This window comes from Polypterus senegalus, chromosome 1, assembly GCF_016835505.1.
Source record: "Polypterus senegalus isolate Bchr_013 chromosome 1, ASM1683550v1, whole genome shotgun sequence".
In the NCBI taxonomy this organism is placed as follows: Eukaryota; Metazoa; Chordata; class Cladistia; order Polypteriformes; family Polypteridae; genus Polypterus; species Polypterus senegalus.
Genome location: NC_053154.1, coordinates 43586149 through 43605976, shown reverse-complemented (window position 1 = coordinate 43605976; position 19828 = coordinate 43586149). Strand labels below are relative to the sequence as shown.

At 35.9% G+C, this 19828-nt stretch overlaps 1 protein-coding gene across 3 annotated transcripts in view; it reads right to left on the bottom strand.

The window, feature by feature from the left end:
- trim66 (tripartite motif containing 66) overlaps positions 1-19828 on the bottom strand; it is a 138883-nt gene that overhangs the window by 55728 nt on the left and 63327 nt on the right. For all 3 annotated transcript variants that reach the window (XM_039748384.1, XM_039748401.1, XM_039748393.1), the window contains exons 4-7: positions 19650-19782; positions 12936-13052; positions 1086-1200; positions 479-625 (exon numbers count right to left, since the gene is read on the bottom strand). In XM_039748384.1, coding sequence (XP_039604318.1) covers positions 479-625; positions 1086-1200; positions 12936-13052; positions 19650-19782 — 512 coding nt within the window. The remainder of the gene's footprint in view (positions 1-478; positions 626-1085; positions 1201-12935; positions 13053-19649; positions 19783-19828) is intronic.

The following is a 19828-nucleotide window of genomic DNA, read 5'->3' as shown; positions in this document are numbered from 1 at the left end:
AAAACATAATTAGAATTATTTATTTTATAACATACTGCTGGTCACAGAGAGGAGCCAACTTACTGAATATACACAGACTGTGGAAAGGGGACTTAAAATGCGCATACATGGGAAGAATGTGCAAACTTCATATATACCACAATTAAGCAGGGGAGCGCTGCAGCTTCAATAACCAGAGGACAGTGCTGCTACTGCCTCATTCCAGCGCCCAGCCATTTTATCTCTGGAAGCTGTGAGGCTTTTTCTCCTGGTGCTCTGGTTTTCCCAATTATCTCACCAAATGTGAGTGAGTGAGCCCCGCAATGGACTGGCATCCCATACAGGGTACCCTCCTACTTTACGCACAGTGCTGTACGGATAGGCTCCAGCCCTCCTGACCCCACATAAGAATAAGGGAGTTTGAGAATGTTCTGTTAACTATATATTTTGAACATGAGTATATAGTATTATAATTAAGATCAAGTAAATATATACTTACTAGTTCCTTATTGAAGATAAATTGTGCACTTTTATTGCTGTCCATAGCCCAGTTGATAAAGTTTTGGACATGTTCTAATTGTTTACAAAAGTCAAAAATCCCATGAAGCTGCTGTTCTAGGTTTAATTTGAATGCATTTGTTCTTTTCTGTATTAAAAAGCCAACAAATATTTAGCAAACAACCTTTAAACACCCTTAATGAATTAATTTCTCACAATTTAAATATTTTAAAATCAGTAATCAATTTAAATATAAATTATATCTGCACATGCTTTTCTACAAATACAATTTCAGTATTTCAAATTTGTGACATGTGGTACTTTATGTTTGACTAAACATGTTGAAGTGGCATAAACATTATCATTTACTGTATTAAGAAAAGTGCAAATTGCTTACAAAACAAGATTTAGTATATTGCTTAGGCACATGATTTAAAAAAAAGGTTCAAACAGTTGTTAAATATATTGCTCAAAGTGCAATAAGTTTCAAAAGGAATTATGAGAAAATATTTCTAGATTTTTAGTATTACCATATCGTTAACAATGCTAGAAAAATACTGTATTATTTATTGAATGTTTAATATAACTGAAATGATTAAAATATTTACCTCAAGTTCATCTATTAATATGTTGGTTCGTTTGCTTATTTCACTTATGAGAATCATCTTTGCCATTTTTATCTGGTTTTCTGTATTCCTGCACATGAGCTTCATTTCGAGCAGCCTACAAAAAGAGACAGCAGGCTTAAATACGTATTGCATGTCTGCCACTTTTCCTAATGGCAGAACAACAACATGAACAGTGGACTTTCACATTATATAAAGTCTCTTTTAGAATTGAAATACCAATACAGTCATTGCGAAAGTTCATTTTTATTAACCATCCATGTAGTCTTACAGGTGCTTTAATGGTGAATTGTATATTCCATTTGTATAGCAGAAATATATTACATTTTTAGCCAGTCACTACAAGACATCCCTGAAATGATGCTTTACATGCTACATGGCCAAAACAGTGAAATAGGAGACTAAAAACCCCAACACTTACTTTACCACACCATTTGGCTAGAAACAGTACATTGGGCCAGCTTATCGTTTTTTCTGTAACATTACGTACAAGTTAGGCATTGAGATTCTATTCTATTCATTCATATCATGACAACTGAGTGTGAGTAAATCTAACTATCAAGATTAAGGCACTGGCTAAATGTGATGTAAATTCTGTCTAAATGTGATGTGATTGTACACATCATCAGTGATAAAACTTGGCATCATTGGGTGTTTCAGGTCTTTCAAACTATCATGCACCCTCTTCCAGGCGACCCAACTGACGGCTGATCAGGCCTCAGCCTGTGTTCAAGTGGCTTACTACAGTCCCATGGCTCTTCTCTGTAGCCTCCAAGTTGTTCCTGATGATTCTTGCCCTGCTTGCCCCGATGATGCCAAGGGTTCTGTAGGCTTTCCAAGGGGATTGCCCTGCAAGCCCCCTGCACCCCACCTCTCCAGGCAAGCACCTTGTTTTCCAACCTTGCCACCGACAGCCCTCAACCAGCTCCTGGTATTTTGCCTTTTACCTCTATCGGGCCTCCTTCATCCTCTCCTCCCATGGGACCGTAGGTCAACTGACATCACCTAATACTGTGCTGTGTGTAGCAAACCAGTCTCACTGTGCTTTAATGGTTGCCTTCACTGCTCTGTCTCCTTGATAAATGCCACCACTTTGTTGGAAACACAAACTCCCAACCTTTCTATGGCAAAGTTGTTGACACTGGTTGCCATTGTATTCAGTTGACCATCCACACTTCCTTTTGAAAATGCTTCCAGCATTCTATCAACATCTCTGTCAAACTGTTCCCACTCATTTTTCTTGCTGGACTGGGGCATTCGGATCCTTCAAACAAGTGCCACATGGCGGTTCTGGGCACTGTGGGTTCACTCTGGGCCTGACCCCTCCAGCATTTCACTAAGTGTGGTTCTTGTGCGCTGTGACCTTGCCTCCTCTGGCAAGCATCCCATCCTGGCTTGATGAATCATCAAGCCTCTTTCATTCTTACAGACTTTCCACAAGCACAAAACAGGCACAAAACAGGCTTTTTGTCATTTGTTCATAGCCTTTTATTGTCAATGTTGCATCCATCCTTCTATCCTTCCATGCCCTCCAGGGACCTGTCAGTTGATACGTCAGCATACAGGGTGTACTTTAACTTTCACATATCACACAAACTTTGCCTCTTATCATAGAGGATTTCTGTGAAATAATGGTGTAATTATTACAGCTACTCCTCACATTTCCGGAGTCTTGAGTCTGATTCTGGTATGGTCTTTTATTATGTAGAATTTATATTTTCTCCTTGTGTCTGTGTGGATTTTCTCCAAGTACTCTTCAGAAAAAGCTGGTGTAGAAAATGATTGGATTGATCTTTTCAAAATTACTAGTACCTAATACTGAATCTTTAGGATCTAGTGGCCATAATATAGTACTTTTTATGGTGTTGTGCAAATTCACAAACTAAAACTGTTAAGTTTAATTTTAGTAAGTAAAATTTTGAGCTGATGCAGCAAAGGCTTACTAAGAAAATTCTAAAATTTTAAGTATGGACACAGTTGAGGGGATGTAGTAAGGGTTCAAAGGTGTTTTACATATAATATGGAGTGCACTGAATTAATAATATAATGAAGGAATTCTAAAATGCAAATAGTAGTAATTAATCTCCAAAAGTTTTATTTCATGACAATTTATTGAAATGCATTACTGATTACAAAATACAAGTAACTGATATACACAAATGAACAAATGAGTTTAATACAAAATATGCTTGGTACAAAATAATGAATTAGATAAGGTCCTATTCCATTTGCTAATAATTCCACTGTACAGGTTTATCTAATAAAAGAAAAATCATTAAACTAAATGTACAGTACAAAACTATTAATAATTGACAAGAATGACTAAAGTACACAGAAACTACTAAACACAAAGGTTACTTTGGAAACTGCATGTTGGCCAATTTTCTCAAATACTTAATCTTATCCTGTTGATTGGCATACCCTTGGACAGCCTCAATTACTTTGCTATTTAGGGTCTCATACTTCTTCCTTTTTGGCTGTGGTCTGCCATCATCTGCATCAGCCAATGTCTTGCTGTGGATGGCCATGTCCTTCTTCAGACCTTCCAGAAGATCCCACACACCTGGATGACTGCAGTGAAACAGGGCTCTCAGTGAATGTGGTATCCTTCACAGCAGTTTGTTGTTCTTGGTAGGCCAGTAGCAGCAGCAGCTTCAAAGTGATTCCAGATTCTAATGGGAAACACTGCATCTCTGCCTCTTACTCCAGTAATGTAGGTTGATTCAAAGTAGGCAAGAAGGTCATTGTAGTTGTCTTCATCAGGGAACTCTGCTATCAAGTCATTGAACAGGCCTCTGACATCCTCCACTGGCACAAATTACAAATTTTGGTAATTTAAAAAAAGATAAAAATCAAAAATGTTACGTTTTAGCATGTTTTAAGAAAGATTCAAAAATAATAGAATTCAACTTACCTGTTTCAAATTTTTAAAAGGCAAATTGTATATAAAATGCATGCTTGGATAATGTATTTTTACATATTTATTAACAAGTAGCGTTTTAAATAAAATAATGACATATAACACAGGGCAGGTTTATACCAAGATGCAGAAGCAGCAGGGAACTGAAGAAAATTCCACAATGGATAAATAAGGCAATACAATAGAATTTGCAAAGGAAAAATAAAATTAATAACTCCTGCACTAGCCACAGGGCTTATGAGAACAATTGTTAAAAAACATAAGGAAAGCTAAAAGACAGTTGGAAAAAAATATGGAAGAAGAGGCAAACAATGACGTCAAGAGATTCCTTCAATATCTTAGTAGTGAAAGAACAATCAAGTGGGAGGTTAAGTGAATTAGACACAGTGAAATAGGAAAGCTCTGATCTTGCGTTTTACATGGATGAAGAAGTTGATAACCTCTCAACAGTCCCTGGGGTCCAGAAGGACGTACTCAGTGATGTGGAAATTGTAGAGTAAGTGCTGCTTAGATTAAATAATAAGCTGAAATCTAATAGATCTCAAGGACCAGATGCCAATTATCCTATAGTTCTCAAAGAGGTTAGGGAGTACATGTGGCATATAAACCCTTGATGCTTTTTTTTTCTTTTTCAAACTTTTATGCACACTGGAAACCAGTACACATTATTTCATTATATAAAAAGGGTTACTGGGCTGATCCAAGTATTTATATGTCATTAAGATGAATGTGCATCACAGGTAAATTAAGGGAAGCAGATTTTCAGGAAAAAACAGAGTATCACATGTTATCATGTAAAAAATGGATCTAATCAGGAAATAGCATGGGTTCAGACAGGGGAGATTTTCTTTCACCAATATGGTGAAGTTCTATGAGGAAGATGCAAAAGCATATGATCAGAAAGGTGAAGATGATATTATTTATCCTAGTTGTTACTAAGCCTTTGATAAGGTCCCAAATGAGAGACTAGTAATCATGCTAAAAGAACTAGGAATTCAGGGTGTTGTGTGTAGGAGGGTACAAAATTGTCTTAAAAACTAGGAACCATAGGTGAGAATAACCTTTTCAGAATTAGGTGATGTTGAAAATGGTGTCCCTCAGGGATCTGTGCTGGTACAACTGCTCTTTTTATTATGCATAAACAGTCCAGACAAGAATATAAACAATAAGCTGGACAAGTTTGAAGATGACACTAAACTAGGATGAAGGACAGATAATCATTACTTAATTACATTTGATTTAGTCCTGCCCTTGCCAATGCACTCACAGATTAAAACAAAGACAATGTGACATCTAGATTGTAATTCTGCTTCAAAATTTATAGATACTTTGAGTAAGTCGAGTGTAATTGTGGAAAACCATTTAGATCAGTTAACATCAAATGTAAACGTGGAAAACAATTTAGATCAGCTAACATCACATTATAATGTGACCTTGAGAGATGCTCTGGACACAGTGGCTCCCCTTAAAACAAAAGTGATCAAAGCACATAGAAACTCTCCCTGGTTTAATGAAAACACTCAAGCTCTTAAATTAGAGTGTCGAAAACTGGAGCGCAGATGGAGAACAACAAAGCTACATGTCTTTCAAATTGCATGGACAGAGAGTGTTAAAAATATAAAAAAAGCTCTCTTTAAAGCTCACTCAGAATACTATTCTACATTAATAGATAGCAATAATAAAAATCCTCGGTACTGTTTAGAAGAGTTGCTAAATTAACAAATGGAATTCAGATCTACAGTGCAAAATACCAACAGATATTAGCAGTACAGACTTTATGAACTTCTTCAATGAGAAAATTAAAAATATAAGATCCCAGATCTCAGCATCACAGTACAAACCAAATACTAGCTTAGCAGACCCTGCCTCACATTGCATTCAGCACTTTAATAATTTTAATCCTGTAACTGAGCAGGAAGTCTTAACTTTAATTACTAAAATGAAGCCCACTACTTGTTCCCTAGATCCAGTGCCAACAAAACTAGTAAAAAGTGCAATGGATGTTCTTGCAGCACCTATTCTAAACATTATCAATAGTTCATTATTGCATGGCACAGTACCTGATGCACTAAAAGTGTCAGTCATTAAACCATTACTTAAAAAGTCAGACCTAGACCCACACATACTAAATAATTATAGGCCTATTTCAAATTTATCCTTTCTCTCTAAAATACTAGAAAAAGTAGTCGCCAGCTTCAGTCACACCTTAGCATTACAATTTATTTGAGAAATTCCAGTCTGGTTTCGCACTGGTCATAGTACAGAAACGGCACTAACACGGGTTGTAAATGACATTCTGATATCCTCTGATGAAGGAAACTCCACTGTAATTATGTTGTTAGACTTAAGTGCAGCATTTGACACCATTGACCATTCTATTTTACTGCACAGGCTAGAAAATGATGTTGGGCTTACAGGCCGTGCTCGCTTGGTTTAGTTTTTATTTATCAAATCGATTCCAATATGTACAGAAATGTGCTGACAGTACTCCATCATTATACACAGAAGTTCAATATGGTGTCCGCAGGGCTCAGTACTGGGACCTTTACTGTTTTCACTTTACATGCTTCCACTGGGATCTCTCATTAGGAAACATAATGTTAATTTTCACTGTATGCAGATGACACCCAGTTATACCTTTCATTTAAATCAAATGAAGTTTCTCCGATGTTGTCTTTAATTAGTTGTGTTAGTGAATTAAAGGAGTGGATGAATGAGAACTACTTGTCTTTAAATACAGATAAAACAGAGATGTTAATTGTTGGAGGGAATGACGCTGATCACAGCAATATTTTGTCATCATTTAACTCAGTTGGAATCCCATTAATTTTACTGAATCAGCCCGCAATCTAGGAGTTATCTTTGACTCTAGCATGTCATTTAAAGCGCATATTACAAAGTTGTCCAAAACATTTTTTTCCATCTTAAAAATGTTAGGAAATTAAGGTGCTTTCTAAATAAACAGGATTCTGAGAAATTAATTCATGCATTTATTTCTAGTAGGATTGACTACTGCAATGCGGTGTTCACTGGATGTTCAAACTGTTCTTTATACAGCCTCCAGTTAATCCAAAATGCTGCTGCAAGAATTATTACAAGAACAAGAAAATACAACACATAACTCCAGTTCTTAAATCCTTACACAGTTAAGTTTAGGGCAGATTTCAAAATCGTCCTTTTAACATATAAAGCATTAATTGGCCAAGGTCCGGCTTACTTGTCTGAACTTATCATGACTTACAAACCTGAGTGCACATTAAGATCTCAAGATGCCGGTCTGCTTATGATTCCAAGGATTAATAAAATAACAGTGGGAGGTCGAGCTTTTAGTTACAGGGCCCCTAAACTGTGGAATGGTCTGCCTGCTTCTATAAGAGATGCCCTTCGGTCTCAGCTTTAAATCCCGCTGAAGACTCACTACTTCAGTTTAGCATATCCTGACTAGAGCTGCTGATTAACTGTACAGACTGCATCTCTGTTGTTAGTCATTAGCACTAAAACATAAGTAACATGATAGTTATAATTTCATACTAACCCTCCCCTATTCTGTTTCTCTTCTTGGTACTCAAATGTGGCACTTGGTGCCACAGCCCACCTGCCAAGTTGTTTGTCTGCCTATGGTAAAGTCATCCCTGATGGAGGATCACAGGAATCATGGGAAAGAGGGGTCCTTTCATCGGAGTGCTATTTCAGCTGTGGAATGGCCAAATAGGTGGAGGCAGCTTGATAAATGAGGTCTCCAGGACTCTAAATAAATCCAAATCATATTATGTGATATCATCTACTGTTAAATTCTACTTCGTACTTCTAAAATTGTTATTTTTATATTGTATTGAGGATTTGTTCTGTTCTGTGTATTGTACTGTATTGTATTGATCCCCTTCTTTTTGACACCCACTGCATGCCCAACCTACCTGGAAAGGGGTCTCAATTTGAACTGCCTTTCCCGAGGTTTCTTCCATTTTTTCCCTACAAGGTTTTTTGGGAGTTTTTCCTTGTCTTCTTAGAGAGTCAAGGCTGGGGGGCTGTCAAGAGGCAGGGCCTGTTAAAGCCCATTGCGGCACTTCTTGTGTGTTTTTGGGCTATATAAAAAATAAATTGTATTGTATTGTGTAATGTGCAGTCAGCTGAATTATTACAGAGGGATTTGGATAGTATACAGGCTTAGACAGATTTGTGGTGGATTAGGCTAAATATAAGTACAGTAAATGTAAGGTACCACACATAGGAAATAGAAATGCTAAAACTGAGGTTTGAAAATTGAAAGTACACCTTATGAGAAGGACCTTGGAGTCAAAGTGGACTCATCATTATGTATATCCTGACATTGTACAGAAGCGATAATAGGATGTTAGGTTATATAGCACGATGTTTAGAGTACAAATCAAAACAGGTTGTGCTTAATCTATAAAACACAATAGTAAGGCCTCATTTGCAGTACTGTGTACATGTTGTTTTTCCATTTTATAAAATATATATGCAGTAGCAGCACAGAGTCTTGAGGAAAGCCACTAGACTAATATCTTTTCAGTTTAAGCAAACAACGGTTAAGAGGTGACATCAATATATATAATAATAATAATAATAATAATAATAATAATAATAATAAGGGCACGGTGGCACAGTGGTAGCGCTGCTGCCTCACAGTTAGGAGACCCAGGTTCACTTCCCGAGTCCTCCCTGCGTGGAGTTTGCATGTTCTGCCCGTGTCTGCGTGGGTTTCCTCCGGGCGCTCCGGTTTCCTCCCACAATCCAAAGACATGCAGGTTAGGTGGATTGGCGATTCTAAATTGGCCCTAGTATGTGCTTGGTGTGTTTGTGTTTGTCCTGTGGTGGGTTGGCACCCTGCTCAGGGTTGGTTCCTGCCTTGTGCCCTGTGTTGGCTGGGATTGGCTCCAGCGGACCCCCGTGACCCTGTATTCAGATTCAGCGGGTTAGAAAATGGATGGATGGATAATAATAATAATAAATTTTATTTATAGAGTGCCTTTCCCATGCTCAAGGCACTTCACAGAGTCCAGAAAGAAACAGCAGGTACAGTATATATAACACTGGGTACAAATGTTTCCTGAATAGAACATTAAAACAGATAAATACAGGATATACAAAGCTTTCAACAGAAAAACAGACAATAAATCAGAATAAAATACTAAACTCAATATTGAAAGAAAATCCTAGCAAATAACAGAATTTGTGATATAACACACACAAATTATACTGAGCATCTGGACAAAGATAAGGCAGAATGTCACTGTAAGTTAAAATCCTTCCTGAACTAAGTTTTAAGTTGTTTTTTAAAATAATGAATGGAGTCAGCGGATCAGCGGTCAGCAATGTACAACTGAAGGCCCTATCACCCATAGAGTGCAGGCCAGTATGGAGCACAACAAGATTGCCAGAATCAGTGGACCCTAGTGGGCGAACAGAAGCATAGTGATGGTCACTGATGTAGTCTGGTGCAAGGCCATTTAAATCTTTGTAGGTTAAAAATACAATTTCATATTCAATCCTGTAAAACACAGAGAGCCAGTGGAGGCGAAGCAGGATGGGTGTTATGTGCTCACTGTTGCTGGTTCATGTTAGGACCTTCATAGTAGAGTTTTGAATTAAATGGATCTGTGATATAAGATTATAAGCAGCACCTGGAAGTCAATGATATTTTCATAACGAAAACGAGAACTAGAACTAAAAATATTGTTTTTCGTTTTACAAGAACGAGAACCGAAATTAAGGCAAACAGAGAAACTAAAACTAAATAAAAATATAAATTAGTGATATGTGAATGAACTAAAACGAGAACGAAAATTGAGTAAAAACGACAAAAACAGCAATAGCATTTTCGTTCAATCCGGTTCAGTCGTGCAGAGCGGTTGTTTGTAGGTCACCCTGAGCGTTCAGTTATGTTGCGCTGTTCACTATGTGGTGATCTTGTAACTTTGGTTTACTATAGTCACGTGGTGCAACTTCCATAAAGGACAGTTGCTTGTTTGTTGAGCACATTTGGCTCGTCGGGTTGAAGCAGTAAGCACTTGTGGTTGACAATGGTGAGTTTTGCTCAGACGTTTGCGGGTAGAAAACGATCAAACAACGTGTGGAAATACTTTAATTACAGCGCAGAAGACTGTAAAAGCAAATGTAGCGTACAAGAAGAAGAAAAGTGTTTCCGAGTTTCAGTGCAGGGCCAGCTGAATCAGTACTTAGTGGAAGTCCAGCACTTCTCTGGCACCATGACTGCATTTCATACAGGGACGTGCGGTCTCACTTGTCATCATGAAAAGTAAAAAAATCTAATAATAACATAAAATAAATTTGTCCACTGGTCTGTGCTATAAATTTTTTTTCTGTATGACTCCAATAATTTTGATCATTTTGATATTCAAAATCACAGAATTTGCGCATCTCTTGATTAAATACAGGGGAGAGACGCGAAGTGTGGCAGCGACGAGACGAGCCAAGCGTCACCTCAGACTGCGATATCCCTCACAAACTGGGTTGATGCATGCACTTGACACGTGCCTGTTGCCGTCTTTCTGTATGTAGCCAGTATAATGTTTGCACACGCGTTTATTATACACCCTGACTTTCCACTGTTTGGCTAATATCTTTAATAAATGTGTGCGACATATTTAGTCTTGCTGATCAGACATAAAACCACTGTGAAAAGGCACAAGGTGAGGCAAAGAGTACCGTGCCATGTGAGCCCAACAGGTGCTTGTTGCTGTTCTTCTAAGTTGGCGATATCAGAAAGTCAAGTGTACTGCAGCGGTCTGTTTATTTTTATTTTTTGTTCCGAGTGACTGCCAAAATGAAAGATTAAGACTTTAAAAACTAAAGGAAAATAAAGAGGACTTTTACAAGAAAATGACAGAGATTTTCGTGGAGAAGGATAGGTGCATGGACTTCATTTACAAATAAAGTTAAGATCATAAACGGCTTTCAATTTTATAACAAATGGGATCAGACTAAGAAAAAAATCCAATATTTAAAAAGTAAATTTTGACCTTAAATAAATTTTGTTTTTCTTGTTATCCTTTTGTTGAACAGTCTGTATTAAAATTGATTAAAACATTAGAATTAAAAGCTTTTTAAAAACAACAAAATATTTCAATTAAAGTCAAAACTGAAATCTGTTTTTTTTTGTACACGACTCTATTCTTTTATTTGTATTGAATGAGTATGAATTGTGAAATTGCAACGGCAAATTTAGAACACATGGAGGGTGAGGAGTAAATGCGCTATCTCCAGTCACTATAAATGTAACATTCTTTGTCAGCCTTACCTATGTGTGTGTAAAGAATGCTGATGAGATCTCAGCTAGTAGTCGATGTACATGCTGCCAGCTGAATTGTGAACAAGCTACTCTTTTGGGTTCATATATTTCTAAATCTGATTCTGAAGGAGTCAGTGCCTCACCAGCCATGAACCTCAACGCACTTGGGTACTGGCAGCAGAAATTGTCAACATACAGTCTGCTGGCGCCAGTGGCCAAGGACCTTGTCTGTGCACCTGAATTACAGGCTCTTGTCAAGCAAATATTTTCAATGCAACATGAACAAATCTCTCGAAATGCGTGCTCGTTTAAAGTTTAACAGCAATGTGCTTGCACAGACTGGTTTCTTGGGTTGAAACATTTGATCTTGCTGACTGTACTCATTAGGCCCCTTCATCTGTTTGATCATTGATAGTCAAGCTCTGTTTAACGGCATTATGATCTATGAGTGTATTTTGTTAGATAAAACTTAAATTGCATTGAAATATGTGAAGGCCAGCATTTGTGGTCTTGCAACAAAAATAAAAACTGAAATTGTACTAATATAATATTTTACTAATGTAAAAAAGCCCAAACGAAATAAAACCAAAACTAAAATTTTAAACACAGAACCAATTAAAAATAAAAATTGTTGACTATAATGAAAACTAGAATGAAATAAAAATAAAATTAATTTTATAAAATAAAAACTACAACTACAATTAATATCAGAACTGAAATATCACTGCTGCAAGTAGGGAGTTACAATAGTCGATGCAGGATGTGATAAAAGCATGGACAAGTTTCTCAGCATTAGAAAAGGAGAGGAATTAGTGAACATGGGATGTGTTATGGAGGCAAAAGTAAGAAAGTTTCTTAGTGTGGTTTAATTAATACAGTGGATCCCTGTGGTAACTTTAAAATAAATTCTTCAACAAGAGCACAACAACACAGATATTAGAAAGTATTTCTTCACACACAGAACTATGGGCACATGGAATACTGTATATTACCAAGTAGTGTGGTAGTGCATGACTTTTGGGTCTTTAAAATCCAGAATTAATTTTATTTTGGAGAATCTAGATGAATAGTATTGACTGGCTTGTTCTTGTCAAAAATTAATCTAATGCTGTATATCTAGGAAGATGTGTGAATATCCTAACTTAAAAATACATTTCTTAATGTGAATGAAAGCACACTTAATACCATTATAAAATGCGTTTATCCCATCAAGCTCATGGAAAACATGCAGCAATTCACTTTAACCCTCAAGGATTAATACAGCATACCAAATACAAAATACCAAAACTAACTGATGACACCAACTTTACTTATCTCCACATTAAAGAAATATGTGATATGTTGTTGATTAAGAGCTATTGCTTTTAGTCTGTTTGAACAATAATAATCATGTACTAATATCTATATATTTTTAGAAAACATTGTCTTCAGTAGCAGACCATGATAAGATAATCTTCACTATTATAGGTACAAGGCTAAAAGTAACCACAGACAAAATATCTGTTCATTATAGATATACCCCATTGAAAACGTGCAAATTCTACACAGAAAAATGCTTAGTATCAAAGCAGGAAAGAAAACCAAATAGAAATAGAGAAAAAGCTAAAAAGACTTTTAAAAAATTATAGAATCTTCATATTACCTGTGTTCTAAATATTTAGCAGAGGTCTTCATTGCTGTTTTTTTGTTCATCATTTGTGTTGTTACATTTTCAAAATAACACTGCTGATTTTGAAGAGCTGTTCCAACATACAGAACCCTGCAATGATAATAAATATACATTACAATTAATTATAATGTTAATAAACTAATATTTCAATGTCAAACCTTGCATTTTCTCCATTTGCTACCCAGTTTCTGGGGAATTATTTTATGAATGGCAGGTATTTATAAAATTACTGTTAAATAAAAGCATTGTTTCATTGTTATATACTAATACTCAAAACAAAAGGCAATATTCAGATATACGCAGAATATTTAATGAAAACATACAACATTTTACAGATGAGGGAGACCATTCATTTCTTTATGCTCATGTGGTTACCTATGTAGGTGTTCAAGCTTCTCCAGTACTCATGTGTACATTGCTTAAAAACTGTCAGGTTCTATCTATCTATCTATCTATCTATCTATCTATCTATCTATCTATCTATCTATCTATCTATCACAAACACTATTACAAACACTGCCTACAGATAAAGGTGAAATACTTCAAACTTCATCATGGAAGGTCCCAAGCCCAACTGTCAAAGGAGGAGGGTTGGTCCCCTGCCAAGGGGCCGTAAAACCTTGGTATGAAACCGATGGAATACAGATCTAACCTATGCGCTCATGCTACCACATCTGGAGTTGCTGATGCACCAGCATTGGGGATTCAGGGTACTGGTGATAAGTAGACTACTGGCCAAAGGAAACTCATTATGCCAAAACTGGAAACCTGCATTCTATCTGTCTGAGACCAGATTAGATGCAGCCAAGGACGATTTCTACAATAAGTTCCAACATACACTGGACACAATTCTGAAGACTCAGCTTGTTGTATTGGCTGGAGATTTCAACACCCACATTGGTGCAGACTGGACTGGATGGGAAGAAACAATGTGCAGATTTGGCAACAGAATTATCAATGATAATGGATTGCGACTGCTATCTTTCGCCACATCTAACCATCTGACTGTGGGGAATAGCCACTTCTAACATCCCCACAAACATTAGCTCACATAACGAAACCCATCAGACAGAGATTTGGTCATCCTGGACTACATCTTGATCAGGTCTTGATTCCGAGCATCTCTCAAGGATGTTCGTACCATTAGAGGGCCAGATTGCAGATCTAACCACTAAATAATCTGTGGCAAGATACAGCTGTGACTCCAACAGGAGTCACAAGAAATCTACATCAGCCAAGATGAATTGGATGCATCTAAGGGATCCAGAAATCAAGCAAGAATTCCAAATTGCCCTATCCAACAAATTTGCAGTGCTCGATCAGTCCGATGATGTGGATGAAGATCAAAAGCAGATATCAGAACCCATCCTGAAATTTTATGCATAAATATCTATTGTTTGCCTGTTCAAATATGTTGAAAAAGTTAACCATTTTCTTGAGTGTATTTACTTTTTCACATGACTGTATCTGTCTATATTTTTTTTAGTTTAGTCTGGAATAAAAGAAGCCTTTACCCAGTATTTGTTGCCAGTGTGCGAGCATGTCTATGTAGAAGAATCACAATTTTATTGCCAGTATATTACAATATTAAAATTTCAGCATAAATCTCACATTTAATGCACCCTAAACATCTCAAGCCCAAAAGCAAACTAAACTTTTGTGATAAAAAATAGATCAGAATTTAATTCATTAACAAAGTACTTATGTTTACTTCAATGTACCTCTAGGTTCCATCCTAATATAGAGGAACCAGACAATATTATAGAAGTGTACCTAATAGTGGGTCAATAAACATAAAATGTATGGATGATTAAAGGGAAAAGCCTAAGCATTAAAACTGATCCAAAAACAAAGAAAATCCTGCTACACTATATGGTCAAAAGTTTGACAACACCAGAGCACCACACCTATATGAGCTTCTTGCACATTGTGTCTATCAGAGGCTCCACTCCTCTGGGAAGGCTTTCCACAAGATGTTGGAGTGAGTGTGCGTGGGAATGTCAGTCCATTCACCAAAAAGAGCAATTGTGAGGCCAGGTATTGCTTTTGGATGAGAAGATTTGGATCTTATTCAGTGTTTCAATTCATCCCTAAGATGTTAAATAGGGTTGAGGTTTGGGCTTTGTGAGGGCCTCTCAAGTACCTCAACACTAGACTCATCAAATCAAGCACATAACTTTGCAATCTCCATTGACAAACATTTGAAGTAGAATGAGTCATGCTGAAAAGCTCAGCAACATTAAACATGGCACTGTCATAGGGTGTCACCTTTTCCCTGGTAATGGTCAATGCTGTTATAGTTAAGTGGACGAAGTGGTAGACTATACAAACACAGATCTGTCAAGTATTGAAGCAGATTGTTTGAAAAAATCACATATCTCCTGTTGCATCACTCACAACAGAGTTCCAAACTGCCTCTGGAAGTAATATCAGCATAATAGCTTTGTGCCAGGAGTTTCATGCAATGGGTTTCCATGGTCAGGCAGTTGTACACAAGCCTAAGATAACTAGGTGCAATGCCAAGCATTGACTTGAGTGGTGTACAGCAGTGCACCGTTGGACTGTGGAGCAGTGGAAGTGTGGTCTCTAGAGTGAGGAATCACGTTTTACTATCTGATAGTCTGAAGTGCGATTTTTGGTTTTGCACATACCAGGAGAATGCTATATCACCCAGACTGCATATTGCCAACTGAAAATTTTAGTGGAGAAGGGATAATGATATGGATCTGATCTGGACATTAGGTTTGGGGGTAGTCCCTTTAGTTTCAGGGATGGGTACTGTTAATGCTACAGCATATAAAGATATTTTAGACAATTGTGCACATCCAGCTTTGTGGCAACAGTTCAGGGAAGTGTATCTACACACTTGTGCACAAAGCCAAGTCCATAAAGACATGGTTTGATGAACCGGTTAACAATGGATGCAACTGAAATATGTAAACTCAATAATTTGGAGGGATGTCCACATATGTTTGGCTGCATAGTGTATATAAGTGGCGTTGTTGTATACCCAATTGCCCAGCACAAACTCCAAGCACCACCAAGCTCTTCTAGTCACCTTCCATTGTCTTTCTCTATTATGGACCTGTCTATGACTTCTCTAACTTCCTGCCCGTAAGCTTTCATCTCATCTTTTCGCTGACTAACAGGGAATTGTCTCTAATCCACTTGTGGTTAACATTCAGGTTCAGGAATGAACACTCATAGTGTCACAAGGATATCTTCCAGCGAACCCTGCATAGCTACACCACTGAAATTATCTATTGTTTAAAAAACAGGTGTGCTTAAACACTAAGGCCATACGGCCTCTGTAATGGGCTGCAGTATCCTGTTTATTCCAGAGGAGGGTCCTTATTGACTACCTATTAAGCAAGCCCTCCTTTGTTCTGTCCTATACGTTTCTTCTGTCATTGTGATACATTCAGAGTGACTACTCCCTCTGACATCCAGGGTAGCTTCATGGTTTACCACATCCTGCCAGCACCCATTTAATTACAGCTACATGTGGAGGAGATCACCATTCAACAGTGTGATTTTCTTTTATTTGCACCATTTTTCAAAGTGATGCCTTATTTTTGTGCCACTTGTTTTTCCTTTCTGCTCTTTAGTCCATCTGTCACTGTGTATATATTTTTTATGACTGACAAATAATGTGATTTCATCCAAAAACATTAGTTTAAATTTTATTAAAATCAATACAGAAAATCAGCATGGGCATGCAAATTGTAAGGCTTACAGACAATAACAGACAATAGCTCCAATTTGTATCTTTTTAATAATATTAAAAAGCAATTATTGAGGGGTATATTGTAATAGCAAAAACATACATTTGGATAATTTTGCAAATAGTGGAGCAATGGGTATAGTCAATGACTGTTTTTAGTAGACTATGTTAAATAACCAGCAAGAGGAGAAGCCTGTCTTGATTTATTTTTGTATAATTATCAGGGTATAATTGAGGGGTGGATACATGTTATTGAACCATTAGGTTCTGGTGATTGCAACATAATATATTGCATGTTGATTTTACAGAGCACCTTATTAAAAAGCTCAATCAGATCAATTTAAAATGGGTAGGGCAAATTTTGACCAGATGAAGCAAACTGTAAAAAAGCCTATTAAATGTGGAGATAGTCCAGGAACAGTGGACAGTTTTAAATGTATTTTACATGCAATGCGGAATAAGTTCATTTAGAAAAGAATTCCAATGTGGATAAATAAAAAGTTTAAAAGGTTGTGGAAAAAGCAGGTGCATAATGCAGACAAGACAACTCCAGGGCTAAATGAAGTGAAATTAGTGCATGAAAGCGAGGAATAAAAAGGATATTATAAAATTTGAAAGATGACCACAAGAGGTTCTCTTAGTATTTTCATAGTAAAAGAAATATTACTATTAATAATAATAATATATTTTATTTATATAGCACCTTTCCCATGCTCATCAAGGAAGATGTGAAGTCTATCACGGTTTGGGAAACGAAAATATATAGAAAGAGTGAAATACCAAGAGCTCTAAATTTCCATTTTTCTGAAGTTATTATATGTGAAGAAGTAAATAATCTCCATCAGTTACTATTAAGAAGGCACTGCACTTTTTAATACATATAAATATGGCAAGCCGAATTAACATTTAGAGATATCTCAAAATGGATTTTAAGATATCTGGAAATGCATTTTAGATATCTCAAATTGACTTACAGTTATCTAAAATGCATCTATTTTAAGATATCTAAAAAGCATTTTATGATATCTTAAATAGATTTCAAGATATCTTGAAATGATATGCCGTACATTTTGAAATATCTGAAATGCATGTTAAGATATCTTTAATGCAATTCGAGATATCTTGGAATACGTTCCTGTGCATTTTGAGATATCGCAAATACATTTCAAGATATCTTAAAATAACTTCCTGTGCATTTCAAGATATCTCAAATACATTTTGAGATATCTCAAAATCACTTCCTGTAACATTTCCTATTCTTTCAATGGGACTTCCTGTCTATTTCAGATATCTCAAAATGAATTTGGGATATCTTAAAATGAGAAGGAAGTTATTTTGAGATATCTCGAAATATAATTTAGATATCTTAAAAAGCATTTAAGATATCTTGAAATTCATTTTTTCAGATATCTGAAATACATTTTAGATATCTAAAATTAATTTCATGATATCTTAAAATGGGTCTCTGCTCCATTTCAGATATCTAACAATGTATTTCAAGATATCTCAAATTGTATTTCAAGATATCTAAAATGCATTTTAAGATATCTTTAAAAGGACACTCAATTATTTCAAGATATCTCAATAGCATTTTCAGATATCTACAATACAATTTAAGATATCTCAAATACATTTCCAGATATCTTAAAACAGCTTCCTGTCCATTTTCAGATATCTCAAATACATTTCAAGATATCTTAAAATGACTTCCTGCACATTTCAAGATATCTCAAATACATTTTAAGATATCTTATAATAAACAAGTAGTCCCATTGAAATAATAGGCAATTTTACAGGAAATGATTTTGAGATATCTTGAAATGCATTTAAGATATCTTAAAATGCATGAAAGGTCAATTTAAGATATCTGAAAATTCATTTGAGATATCTTGAAATGCAGACACAATTATTTTGAGATATCTGAAACTGTATTTGAGATATCTTGAAATACATTTGAGATATCTCAAAATGTATTGCAGATATCTTAAAATGTAAAGGAATTATTTTAAGATATCTCAAAGCGAGTTTCAGATATCTTAAAAGTAAATTACATTTTAAGATATCCAAAATTCATTTTGAGATATCTCTAAATGTTAATTCGCTTGCCATATATAAATGACTTGAGTAACAATATAAACAGCTAGACAGTTAATTTTGCAAATGACACCAAACTAGGTGGAAGGGCAGATAATCAGCCAAATCATTATAGATGGTAAGAATTTAGACTTGAGCAAATTAAATGTACTATACAGTATATATAAGGTGCTACACATAAATAGTGTGGTTAAAATGTCAGATGTGACTATGCAAAGGAAAGATTGTACACCAAAGGAGAAGGGCCTGAGAATTGTATTGAGTTGTCTACATCCAGGCAGTTTACAGAGTGATTAAGAAGGCTAACACGATGTTAGGTTATACGCAGTAGTCCAATATGTGAAGTCAAGGAAAATTATAAGGAAACTATTTAATGAGCTGGTGAGGCCTCATCTGGAATACTATGTGTACTTTTATAACATATAGTTGGACTTTATAAATTATATAGTTTCCAAATTATTGTTGGACGAAAGAAAGTCTTACGAAAATAACTAGGATGATTCTGGGATGAGCTATGAGGAAAGGTTGAAGGAATTGAACCTTTTCAGTTTAAGCAAACAGATTAAGGAATGTCATGACTGAAATGTTCACATTATGAAAGGAATTAGTAGGATTCAAGGTGTTATTTTAACATGAGTTCTTCAAGACAAACACTGGGACACCCATTGTACACTTAGGTACAATCTCATAAGTGTCCAGACGACTTAAAATATATGTGTGTTTCATGTACTAACAACTATAAACCTACTTTTGCCCACCCCGTATATACAGTATATAGATATGTGGCAATAAAACAAATAAAAACATAAAGCATTAACAGAATAAAAAATCATTTGAAATTGTTTTTATTTCTAGAACACAAACCTTACCTGTGGTCCTTCTGTGATAGAAGATGACAGGTTTCACATGTCATTATGTTACACTTTTCACAAAAGAAATGTAAACGTTTGTGATCATGAAATGGGCAAAATAGGTCAAATCTTTCCACATGATCTTCAGCACCTAAAGATAATAAGAAATGTCATTTATACAGTATATTTATAGAGGG